This window comes from Hydra vulgaris, chromosome 05 (genome assembly GCF_038396675.1).
Source record: "Hydra vulgaris chromosome 05, alternate assembly HydraT2T_AEP".
Taxonomy (NCBI): Eukaryota; Metazoa; Cnidaria; class Hydrozoa; order Anthoathecata; family Hydridae; genus Hydra; species Hydra vulgaris.
The window spans coordinates 30,990,772-31,005,000 of NC_088924.1; the positions used below are offsets into that span (position 1 = coordinate 30,990,772).

Genomic DNA, 14,229 nt, shown 5'->3' on the forward strand with positions numbered 1-14,229 from the left:
ATTGTTGGGACTTTGATTTCTGCAACTAAACTCGACAATCGTACCCAACAGATATCATCTCTCTGTGGCCAAATGAAGTTTTGAGAAGGACCCTGAGGGTGCATAAACTTAATTTGAATATCATTTGTTGTAATATCTATCTCTGTAACCATGCCTATCCACCAAAGGAATCGTACTTGCATGCAACAAATTCATTTAGGTTTGGTACAATTAAAATATCAGACATTACTGCTTTTGACGATATAAATCTGTATAATGGGTATATAATGATGATAACTTCTGGTACCTGGAACAGTTTTTTCTGTTTCAAATCGCTCCTTTAGTTGCTGTCACCTTGAATTAACTGTTTCTTTGGTAATTTTATAAAATATTATGGTGTTTATATTGGAGATGCAAAACTCAAGCATATCATCAACTGTCAATATTTGGTTTTTTAATGATCTTTGCAAACTTGCTCTTGCTGTTATTCTTTTAACCGTACCACCTATGCCATCACAAGTGGATTTTGAAGTTTTTATAGTTTTTATAATGAGCAGAACATCCATCAGAAAAATTATAAATTTTATTGATACTAACTAAATATTCTTTAATGTACTCTACAATTTTCTTTTGAAATTTATACACAAAGCATGTATCATGATTATTGTCATGAATATTTGTTTTAGAATTTTCCTTAAAATATATAACAACAGGATGTAGTGTACATTGGTGTTTATTCTAATGATAACTTTGTATTTCATTCTGTATATCAAATTGATAGTTCTCTGCAAAATCTGCCTGTATAATACATTCATTGTAACCTAAATTATTTTTTAGCTCTTTCAAATATCGAGTTTCAAATATCGAGTTTGGCATTTAGCAATATATGTGAAGTTGATTAATGTGAAAAACAGCTAGCTCTTTATATTCAAATAAGTTAACTGTCTGAGTAATTAATTGTGATCTATCAGTACTTTGCCATTGATTAAATTGAATTTCTTCTTCTTCTTCAATCTCAATCAATTCCTCATCTAAAAATGCCTTTAAGTTATCATAACCTGGACATTTGACACATCTATGAACCATGCATTTATTATTGGTTGTATCGCAAACTAATTTTGACATTAAATCTTCGTATGTAACATTCCATTAGATAGCATTTACAAGCAATATTGAGTTTTGATGGTAAATACAAACACATACACAGTGTGTACCGTTTGGTCCCACACTAATACACCATTTTGGACGCAAACTACAAAACTTTGAAAATCCTATTTTAAAATTAGGATATTTACTTTTCAAATCGATATAAAGCTCATGAAGGTTGCTCAACAATAATCTTTTTCGTTGTGGAGGACCACTTTTAACCTTAACACAAATTTTTTTACCAGGCATAATTCTAGAATGTTCATCTTGTTGAAAAATATTTTGAACCAAAGCTGAAAGTCCGGTATTTTTTTGCCTATTTTCTTATAAGGTATAGCAAGAATTCTGTTTTCACTTTTAATTTTCCTAGCACGTGGTATAAGATGTTAAGAAACTTCAAAATATTCTGAAGCGTATTTTCTAGACCAAGATACAGGTGTAAGTGTTAATATTTGAATTTTTTTTTAAATGATTCAACTTCAAGTTTTTCTTTCATTAAAATTGTCAAATGATCAAGATCATTTGCTCTTTTTTTTATCTGTATGATGAATGAGAAAAGTTGAGGCTACACTTAAGTTATCTATATTTACTCCATAAGCACTTGCTACTCCTTCCATTTTTGAGTAGGCTTTGACTAATTTTCTTTTTGCTGTTACAACTCGTTGATGCTTTGCGACACCATGAACTTTAATTGGTGAGACTCCAATTGATATTAAAGAGTTGTTTAACTGTTGTTTATTACAAGATTTAGCTTTAACAAATGATACATCATCATCAATTTCACACTCCATTTCATTATCAGAAACTTCATCACAATTTGACAAAAACTGAATATGTGAGCAACAAAATTTCCATCCTGGTTTACAGTCTAGATTTTTGGATTTAAGGTTACAAGCCATTTCAAGAGATATGGTTGTTTGACCTAAAATAAAATAAAAATCACAATATTTTTTATTCTTGACATGTTTCGTAGTCTTACTACATTTTCAAAAGATTTAATTTACAATTAAAACTCTGGTAAATAAATTTAAAAACTGAAGACAATACAGAGAAAAATTAACTAAGATGCTTAAATCTAACGTTGTCTACAAATTTTCTTGTGCTGGCTGTAACGCCAGATATATTAGAGAAACCTCCAGACATTTGACAACACGGATAAATGAGCACCTTACGAGTGACAAGCAATCGTATATTTTTAAACATTTTAATTCATCCATTAATTGTAAAACACTAACTAATTATGATTGCTTTCAGATTTTAGATACTACCTCTACCATTAACAAATTAAAAATAAAAGAAGCACTTCATATTAAATGGGAAAATCCTTTTTTAAATAAACAAACATCTCATTATATTATAAATTTATCTAACTTGCTATATTATTATTATTATTAATATTTTAATATTAGGTTTATTTTGTCATAATTTGTAATATAATTTTCAATTGGTTTGTAACAAGTTTATTTACCCGTTAATTTTTCTCTGTATTGTCTTCAGTTTTTAAATTTATTTACCAGAGTTTTAATTGTAAATTAAATCTTTTGAAAATGTAGTAAGACAAACATGTCAAGAATAAAAAATATTGTGATTTTTATTAAAATTTTTACGAATTTATTGCTAATGCGATGTTCAAAAAAAATATTTATATATATAAATAAATTAGGGTGTCCCAAAAAAAAAATTTGGGGTTCGAAATATATCCTGGTTATATGCATAAAAATAAGCAATTTTACCAAATTTAAGGGTTTGTAGAAGTGTTAGGTGTAAAAACTGAAAAACAGGCATTTTTGGATTTTTCGTATGGTTTTTCACCTAAATGATACATTTCAACCTCTTTCTCATTTATTTATTATGAATTTATAAATAAGCAAGTATTTTAATATCATATAGAATAAATAAAACATATTATTAAAAGCAATATAGTAATAAAGTTTATGCTTTTTAGATATATAAATATGAATATGGAAATAAACAATAAACGATGCAGAAGAACAAGCTGTAAATAAAGAAAATTTAATGATGTGGAAAAAAAAATTAAAAACGTGGTAGAAAACCCAAGGAGACCATTGTATCTTTTGAACAAACCAATTTTAGTGCTTCCCAAATACCAGTTACCAACAAATGGTGACAATTTAAGGAGATATTGCCATATTATTTCCTCAAAGCAATTAAGATATAAGTCAATAAAATCAAATATTAGTTGCTCCATGCAGAAAAGAGGATATCAACTAATATGTCAACTCCCTAGTGCAAGTATTAAAGATTGTCTTGTCAAAGAAGTAGTAAATATCTGGTCCAGATATTTAGCGGGATTTCAAAAAGTCTTCTTGATGAAAGGTTGGACCATTAGAGATAAGATTGAAAAGCTCAACAAAAAATGGAGAAAGCAAATAGATCTCAAAAAGTAAGAATTTCTTATTTTGTTTACAATAAGTATATATTTTTAAATTTTAGCATCTTTTAAAGTTATAAATGTGTTAATTATGTCATTGTTGTTTGTTTTTAATTTTTTTATATTAGATTGAACTTCACTTCAAAAGAAACTTTTTCGATTCTTGAAACCAACTATAAAAAAACTTCAAATGAACTTTTTGACATAGGCTGCAAAAATATTGTAATGAAAATCAAAACAGACCGCAATCGAACTCCTGATGCCATTAAAGAGGACCTTTAATTTATGTCAGTGGAGGATATCTCCTCCACTGATATAAATTTAAGTTTACTCCACAACAATTTTGTAGCAATATTTTATATTCCTTGGTTTCTGAAGTCATCTTTAATAATCCAGGCACCATCTAATGATCTAAAAGCAATTAAAGTAGCAGAAAGCATAGAGGAAGAAGACGAAATATTAGGTAAAAGTCTCAAAAATTCTCTTCTTAGACATTTGTGGTACTTGGTTGAAGATGTTGTTATTGTATCACTAGCAGATCCAGGCGTAACTAATGAATAGAAATTCTTAATGATACAGAAACTTATTAACTATCCATACCCTGAGGATATTTCTTGTTTTGAAATAAAGAAACCAGAGATTAGAGTGGATATAATCATTAACAGGAACACTCATTTGCAAGAGTTTGTTGGGAAAAACAGCTGGATACATTGTTTTAAATTTCTGATGGAAAATTTGTCGACCTCCATCCCAGCTTTAAGTTTTTAAAAGATTTTGTTTCAAATGTTCAGTGCACAAATGACTGCTCTGAAAGATATATTTGTCTTGTGCAAGATTTTCCAGCAGACAGTCATATTGAAAGTCAGAGACAAAACATCATGGTGGTTGCTAAAGAGAAAAAAAGTGGATAAAGGGATGAAAAAGAGCAATTTGCTTAACTCCTAATCCGAATTAAAGGTAACTTTGAGACCATATCTAAATCGAAGTTTCCGAAAAAGTAAAGCTTTCTCTACGGTCCGAATTAAACGTAATTTTGAGACCATAACAAAATACAAAAACACGTCCCATCAACAAAACATGTCGAAAGCCGCTAGTCAAAAAGATACGCTCTTATATATATTTATATGAATTCTAAAATGAAAAAACAATCACACATGATAACCACATATACATAACATACAAATCGGCATTTAACATTCCAACCACATACTATATATTAAAAGAAATTATAACCTAAATAAGAATGAGTTCAAACAAAGATAGTTTATCATATAAAAGAACAAAAAGCATGCAAAAGATGTAAAAAGGCTATATGTGCATAAGGGTGTATAGGTGTAATGTGTAAGTCCGTGCTGTTTATGTCGTTCAGTAGAGTCTTGTGTTGTTAGTAACCAGCGTAAAAGATTTATCTCTTAACTACACCAAGCCAGCCCAGTCATACCCCAGAAAACCATGATGGATTAAACACCCATGCATGGATTTATAACTGACTTATGACTAGAAAACTAGCCCATGCGTCTTCCAGAGACAAACAACTTCTTTCGTGGTGACAGTAATTGTGATTTGGAAAATAGTCGATGACCGTAACACTAACCCTTACGGGCTAGGCCCAATATTATTTATAATGTTAAATAATAACTCCTTAGTATAAATTATTTTTGATTAGATGTAAATTTATAAATATTTTGAAGCGGAATAAACTATTTTCTTCTTCGGTTTTTTTATATTTATTAAAATATAAAATATTTTGAAAAAAAATGGAAATCTACACCTAACACTTCCTAAAGGTTTGGAGACCTAAAGTTTTTCTTTTTTCTTTTTTTGAAGGTATATAACCAGGATATGTTTTGAACCTTTTGGTTTTGTGAAAAAGTTCTTTTTTCGCCCTATTATATATATATATATATATATATATATATATATATATATATATATATATATATATATATATTATATATATATATATATATACACTCACACAGTACCCTTAACATTAATTACTGCTTGACAGTGGCAAGGAATTGAGTCCACCAGCTTCATAATCACAATAATTTTGATTTTTCGCCATTCTTGTTTAAGAATATTCAATAAATTAAATTTACTTGCTGATTTTCAACCTGAAATTCGTCAATCTATGTGTTATATTATATATATATATATATATATATATATATATATATATATATATATATATATATATATATATATATCTTATAAGCATTAAAACATCATATACGGTATCATACTATTTATTTCTTTTATATATATATATTAGTATAATAAATAATATATATATATATTATTTATATATTAGTGTATATATATATATATTACGTAAAAAAAGAAATAAATAGTATGATACCGTATATGATGTTTTAATGCTTATAAGATTATTACACATACTGTTAAAGATGTCACTTAAATATTATATATATATATATATATATATATATATATATATATATATATATATATATATATATATATATATATATATATATATATATATATATATATATATATATATATAATGAAATTGTAAATGTAAAATGAGAAAAAATTTTTGTTGAATGATTTTCTACTAATTTATAATTGCTCTGTTCTGGATGCATTTTAAAATTGTTTAATATATATATATATATATATATATATATATATATATATATATATATATATATATATATATATATATATATATATATATATATATATATATATTACCTTTAACTTTCTTTATGTTTCTTTTAAAAACATCACAACATTTATTATTCTTTATTAGAAATATTGGTCCTATTATCTGCTCATGATGATAACAAATAGTCTTTATCTCTTCGTTGATGTAGTCTCAAGCAAGCCAGACCTCCAAATATAAGTAACTTGAAAATCCTTTTCTAGATTACAAAAATTTTTTAGTCCTTGTTTGCAAGCAAAGCATATTTTGTGACATTCATCGTTTAAAATGTTTCCAAATCCACAAGATTCAATTTTATCAATATACTATTATTTATTATCCCTAAAAAAGATGTATAAAAAATGTATAATTCAGTCAATGTGTTCATGGGGTCAAGGTTGTTCAGAATTAGAAAATTGTACATCATTAATGAGCATTCTAACTTTAATTTTACAACATTATAAACATTTCTAAGTAATAAAACTACTAAAAAGCAAAAACAGCAAGTCTAAACAACAACATCTAAAAGAAAATTTCAATATAGCTGAAACTTTTTCAGTTAAAAAACTGTCAAATTACACCTTTTTTTTTTTTCGTTTAATTTATCAAAGTACCTGTTTTTAAGCATTAAATTTAAGTAGATTTGACCTTGTTTTTATTTCTGTTAAAGAAAAGACCACCCTCCAATTTTTTTTAATAACTATGACTTAACTATTCACGACAAATTCTAAAAGAAAAAAAAAAAAAATCGAGCTACATCAGCATTTTTGTGATTGGACTCGCCCCAGTAAAATTGTGCTAAACATTTAAATTTTGAGTGTTATGTTCGTTTTTAAATATTTTAAATGGTTTCATTGGATTCGTTGGCCCAAAATATGTAAAGGTACAAATTTTCAGCATTTCAACACACATATAACAGAAACTAGGACCAAAACCATTTTTTAAAATGGCGGATTTTTGTTGGTTGGAAGCAAACTTAAAATAGCTATATCTTTGGAACCGATTAAAATTAGATGATAAAATTTTCAGGATGTTCATAATTTACTAAAAGCTTTAAGTGGTTTAAAAATCAGCAAAATCTTAGACTTAATGTTGCATTTTCAAAAAAAATTGGATGTTTTCACATGGAATCACCCCATGTGTTACATTGGAAGCCAACCAATCTGCATATTATATTGAGGTTTTCTTATTTAATGATGGCTGTCGCTTTTATCCATAATGGTTGGTCAAAGTTATGCAAGGTGTTGGTATGTTTAATTTTTTAGTCTGATCCATAACAATATGAAGGGTGGAATAAATGATGTTTCATCAGAAAAATTGAGATCATTTATTGGAAAGAACAAATTTAATGATTTTTGAGGACAAATCTTTGTATCAGTATAAACCTGACCATGTTACTAGGCATAAATAAGGTAATATTTTAAAACCACAATCCGTAACTAAATACTTTTTTTTTGTTTTAAACATTTTATAGAACTTTTTTGGCATCCAGATACCGAGCTAACCGATATGATATCCATCCCATAAAATGTGCCTTATCCAGAAAGTGTAGCAATATTGTGGTCAACATAATCAGCAACTCACTGAGCAACAGATGGTAGCCTTTCTGGTAGATTAACGGTGTCCTTCGCCTGAATGGCAGGTTGTTCAAAGTGGAGGATTTCATCCAATTTGATAGAGAATCTAAATTTTGAAAGATGATCAACTACTAGTAGCCACTTAGAGCCAAAAGATTTGCTTAATTATACACCGATTCCAAACGGAATTGGTGTATAATTAATATTATTGATTTAGGTCTTGAAGCACGTTGCATTGTCGAATACTTATTTCTTTTAGTTTGGATGGAATTAGCAATTGAAGAAATGTCATAAAGCTACTTTAAACCCATGCTTTTGGATCATCTTTGCAATTAACTATATTGTCTGTAGTAGGGTATTCATCTTTATTATACCCTATGTATTCATCTTTATTATGAGGAATTTCCCTAATGTCTGATTTAATAATCTTTGATGTTGCTCTAACTATATCATCTACTGTTTTTATTGTCTTCTTTCTTTTATCAATAAGATAAGATGTCATATCTTTAAAACAAACCAAATCTGCTTGACTTTTAAATCAGCGAAGAATATGTAATGATCTTTTAATTTCTTTTTAAGCCATTTGACTGAATATATGTTTTCATCATTTCTGCATTTTGTAGATGCAAATAAATCAATATACTTGCATCTACAAAATGCAGAACACCGACAATATGACTTTAAGGTAATCGTCACCCGAAGGAAGTTATAACCACAATGAGCATGTAAACTATAACAATGTTTATAACTATTGTATTAATAAATGTACCATTAAAGATTTAAATTTAATTCAATACTAAAAATTAAGTTTTTATTAGGAGTAAAAGAAATTCAAAATAAATTAAATAAATTACTAAATATTTTTTATCGTTTAGTTTAAAAAATTAGGGGCGACGCTTTTTACACTTTTAATTATTACTTTAAAGTGTTTACTAAAACGTTTAATAAAAATATAAACCTTTAAAACATGCATGATTAACTACCATGTAATATCAATTGCTTTAATGCCTATGGGTACTGTAGATTTCATTGAATCTATATAACGTTAAAGTAATAAGCATATCTTATTAATTTCTCATTTTCAACCAACAGTTCTTATACGAATATGAATTAGCATTAAATTATCTTTCAAACGATATATGAAAATTACATATTTGAAAAAAAAAATTTTGATCAAATAATTTTTACCTCTTTTTAATTAGGCCTAAAAGTACACCTTCTGATGCTCCGATTAATGGGGCTTTTTTTTGGTGAAGAATCTTATGTTTATGTTCACTTGTCCAAAGTTTTAGTTTTAAAGTATTTTATCCTAGGTTGGGGTGATTTTTTTAGTTAATCCAGTGAACTATAGCACCATCTATGTAAATTTTTTTAATTCAACAGCTAGTTTGTCTGTTGATATTTTTGAGCAAGAAACAAATGACTTTTTAAATTACTGCTAGATGTAGATATCCTAACCTTGTGAATTTTTGATAAATGCCCTCCAACTGAGACTTGACATACTGTTTTTCTTTTAAAAACATTTACTACAATAATAATGTTCATCGTCTGTAACATTTCAACTTTGTGTCAATATTGTAACATAGTAGTCTATACTAATAAAGAGTTTTTCTTTTAAATGAGCTGCACAGTTTAAGTATTTTTAAGAACTATTATGCAAACCATAATGCTCTCTTCTATCCATAACTAAGTAATAAAAGCACTTTTTATGTTTAAATTAGCTTATTTAAATTGACAAATCACAATTAAAGTAAGACAAAAAAAATGTATATGATAACTTGTGTGGAGGAACGTTTTGCAACTGTTTCTCTCCCCCTCTGCAAGATTTTATTAAGCAAACTTAAAAACTTGTTTCAACATGAGAAAAAGCAACAAAAAAGTTGTTGTTGCTTTTAGTAAACTAATATTTTCTTGTCTAATTAAAAGCAACTTATTTTGACAAGTTGCTTTTAATTAGACAAGAAAATATTATTTTACTAAAGCCTCTATTTTTTTCAGCCAACAAGAGCAAATTTTAAATCGGCTGCGGCCGATTACGTAGTTTTTGGCGGGTTAGTAGTTGCTAAAAACGCATAGTGGCGGCTTGGATGGAGTGGCGGCTAACTTAAGTTCAAGTAGCGGCTTCTTGCTAATTGCGACGGCTTTAACCTTTAATAACAATTCCGTAGGAGTCTTCACAAAACCACTTACCCCATTCCCTCTTCCCCCCCCCTTCCCTCCTAAAGCATTACGTAATATGGACAACCCCTTACCCTATCATAAAAAATATTGTAAGTTTTTTTTAATATCTTTTTAGCTCATAAAAGCAAAGTTACGTCTAATTGATGCCTTAGTAGCAAAGAAGTCTGAATATAATCGTGTTATATAAACTTACCGCATGTGCCTAAATATCATATATATCATGGTGTCAAATGTTGTAGTTTTGTATTCGGAAAAAAGAGCGTCATAATCTTATTGAGATATTGAAGGTTTTTAAAGTCAACTTTTTTAAGTTTGCTTTTCAATTTTAGCTTTTTTACTCCAAACTCAATTTCAAGTTTATCTTTTAAGATAAAATGCGTTTGATAATTTTCTGTATTTAGAATATTTTCAGCGCCAACGTTATTTAACACTTGAACAAGTTTTTTTATTTGTATATTTTGTATATTGTATTATTTAAAAATGTTATTTTTTAGTTCTAAAAGTTTAAAAATTGTTATCAAAAGAATATGTATTTTTTTTCATTTGTTATTCTATTTAAAATTTATCCAGGGCCGACGACACCGGGGGAGGTGGGCACGCTCCTCCCCACTTTTTAAAGAATCTTTTTTTTTAAAAAAAGATAAAAAGAAAATTCTAGATAAAGAGGACTGTTTTTTTGAAATTTACAATTGTGCCCCTTCGAAAATTTACGATTTTCGAAGGGGCACAAGAAAGCAGTGTCGTTGGCCATGTTATCGGTTGCCGTTTTGAAATGTTATGAATTTATCAATGTCGGCGTTTTAAAATTTTTTTAAATTTAAATTTCGGTGATCTTTTTTTAATTCAAATCTCGGTGTTTTTTTTATAAATTCAATTTTTTTAAATTTTTAAACTTAATCTTTTAATAATTTTATCGTTAAAACGATTAAGTTTTAACGAAAAAATGTCTGCAAAAAAAAGTTTTTCTTCCATTTTTTAAAATTAGAAATCAAACATTATTTACTATTTTATTATACATCATATACATATCATTATACATATTATACATCTATTTATTATACGTCATTTTAAATCCAAAATGAATGCAATACAAATTTATTTTATTTTTTAGTTCTTACGTCATGCTTGGATTTTGTGGTTTTATTTTATAAGTTCAGTATTAAAATTTTTCTTTTTTTAACTTGAAAGTTTTCTGTTTTATAACCGTGTTAATAATGATGGGTCTTATACCAAAGGCATAACTTTAACTTAAGGTGATGTTTAACTTAGGGTGGAATGTAAGAACTTTGAAATCAAGTTAGACTTGAAAAAAAATGCGTGAACGAAATTTAAAAACTTCAAGATCGTGCTTTAGAAAATATCAAGATCGTGCTTGAGAAAGTCAGACTTAAAAAACTTAAAATGCGCTGATTTGAAGGTGGAATCGAAAAAAATACTATGAGATCTATAGCATCAAAGTACTTTGAAGGAAAAAAATCCTTAACATAAAGCATATTAACTGTATATTTTGAAATAATATATCTAAGTTTTATACTTTAAAGTATTAACTTACAAAAATATATTAAAAGTTGTTACAAAAATAGCAATTTTTACTTGTGTTTTATTTTTATTAAAACTAGGTAATTTAATAAAAAGCAGAGGTATTCCATGTGAAAGTGGGACACATTTTTAAGGTTTGTAACCCACCATCTCAGATTTCTTTCATACTTTGTAAATATGGTTACCTATATAACATAGACTACCTTGCAAAATTTTAGCAATGATATCGAATAGGCTTTGGAGATATTGTTACATTAAAATCAGCTATTTTCAGCAGTTTTTTTTGTTCGGCGGCCATTTTGATTTTACTATAGTTTTTGTTTTACAAGTTAGAGTTCAACTATTCATGCGATTAGGCTAAAAATTAGCACCAGTATAGCTTTAAAGACGAGGAATCAGAATATGATATTTGTTTTTAATGAAAACAATTAGAATTTTATCAATATTGGGATTGTACTTCACCTAGAGCTATTTTTAAAATTATTAACAAGGGCAGATAGGAGGTCTGGTAACCATGGTAGCATTAATTTTTTGAGATTTTTTTTATGTTTTTATTAAAATAGATATATTAAAGAGTTTTTTGGTACGAAATTGAGAGGTGGATTTTTTGAGGATTTTTATAAATAATTAAACAAATTATAATAATAAAGTACATTTGAATGTTACTTATTAAGAAATTGCTTATTTTGAAAACGTCAATTATAAGAAAAAAAAAACCCATTAACAATAGTTAAAATAAAAAATTCATAATAAATGTAAAATATTGAGTCAAAATAATCAAACAAATACATGTTTTAAATAAAAAAACAAGTCAATAAAAAACCAGAACTTGCGTCTGAATAATTCAAAAGTTGCTTATAAAAGAAAACTGGTGTATTATGATTGAGTTAATTTAAAGATTGGATTTTGGGCAAACCATCTGCGTCTATCTGGCATATGCGCCCTGTTCTTAAAGACAATGGTTTTTTTATCATAAATAAAATATGGGGCTTAGGAACCTAACAACAATCATCTCTACTTGGCCAGTGTAGTGAAGTGTTAAGTAAATGAGGATGCATGAATTTTACAAGGGCGTCTTCATTTCTTTCATCAACTTCAAAAACCAAACCAACCTAGTTAAACATATCATATTTGCAGATATAATATTTTCCTGCAATGATTTCTTGAAGATATTAATTTGAGCCAGTAAGGTTGAATGTTAGATTAAATTCCTCCTGCTCAGAGACTCTTTTGACATTTATGCTTGTTGCATCCAGCGGAATAAATTGGTGAAAACTTCTTGTACCAGGTAAAGTCTTTGCATTATTCAATCGGAGAGTCAATGATTTACGGACTGATAAAATATCTTCGTCTTTTAAAAAAAAGAAGTGGATGCCAAATATGTTATCTTTTGAAAAATTGAACATTTCTTCAGCGTTCTGAATTTGTAAGTTAATTGGACATTGGAGAGTAACACTTGAAACAAGTCTTTTAACTGTTCCACCAATGCCATCACATGGCGACTTTCCACATGATGTTGCAAAGAAATTCCGTTCACATTGCACCCCAAAATCTTCAACATGATGGCATAAATTTAAAAAATGTTTGCAATTTTTGTATTGGCCAGCACAACCATCAGAGAAATAGTGGATTTTTGTGGTATTGGGAAATATTTCTTGTACAAATTGGAAAATTCTTTTTACTATATATAAATAAATCCAACATCATGTGTTAAGTCATCAGATATAAAACATAAAGACGTTGGTTGCCTTTTAGTAGCACCCTTATCGTTTTTGTTATAAATAACTACATGATGTAGTGATGACCGTTGGTTCCAGTGGTAACTCTGGATTTCGTCTTGTATGACAAATTGAAAGTTTTCTGCAAAATCAACCAAAAAAATAATTTCATTTATGGCTATAGATGACTTTAATGTATTTAAATATTTACTTTATGCTTTAGCAATATAAGAGTGAGATGTTATGCTATCAAGTTTTTCACTAAGACTTCCAATGAATTCGCTTATTGTAGATGTGTAACTTAGAAGCTCTGCTCTATCTGTTGTACTCCACTGTTTGTATTCAATTATTTCATCTTCATCAACTTTGTCATTCTCTTCAAATGATCCTTCATTTTGCAATAGATTTGCAGTTATATAATTTATAATATTTTGAATTCCAGTGCAACGATTAAATTTATAGACCATGCATTCCCTTGACTCTCTGCTACAAACAATCTTCTCAATAGGTTCATAGTAATTCTTCTCCAGTTTAACTGCGCTAAGCATAAGCTTTAGGTTTTGGTGTATAACACATATACAAATAGCATGGGTTCCCTTTTGACCAGCATAAATACACCACTTTGGCTTTAACTGAGCAAACTTAGAAAATCCTATTTTTGATTGAGGGTGCTTTAGTTTGAATTCGATCAATAATTCCTTTAAATTGCAAAGAAGTAATCGCTTTGATACATGTTTATTTTGGATACACTCACAAAATCTTTTACACCTGGCAACTACCGACTAAACTGATCATTAAAATAGAAGTTTTCCACCTTATCAATGATATCTAATTCAATTCTAACAATGTTAGTTTTTTCTGGAAGTGTTAATATTCCTTTTTCAAATTTAAGTTCTCTTGCTTTAGTTTTGGTTGACTTTGATATATCAAATACTTCAGTTGCTTTCCTTAAAGACCACGAATCTGGAACCAATGCTAAAATCTGAATCTTTTCTCTTCTATTTGCTGTTTTCAATTTTTCTTGCA

General features: G+C 28.0%; 1 protein-coding gene and 1 long non-coding RNA gene across 2 annotated transcripts in view; both read left to right on the forward strand.

The window, feature by feature from the left end:
* The window catches only part of LOC136071956 (protein FAM13A-like), a 182,882-nt gene extending 172,413 nt beyond the window's left edge, over positions 1–10,469 (forward strand). Inside the window, exon 31 of the mRNA XM_065797910.1 lies at positions 10,062–10,469. Coding sequence (XP_065653982.1) covers positions 10,062–10,133 — 72 coding nt within the window. The 3' untranslated portion in view covers positions 10,134–10,469. The remainder of the gene's footprint in view (positions 1–10,061) is intronic.
* LOC136080783 (uncharacterized) lies at positions 3,415–3,735 on the forward strand. Its single transcript, XR_010638637.1, has 2 exons — positions 3,415–3,529; positions 3,646–3,735. It is a non-coding gene; the product is annotated as an uncharacterized LOC136080783 (long non-coding RNA).
* Positions 10,470–14,229: the final 3,760 nt, after the last annotated feature.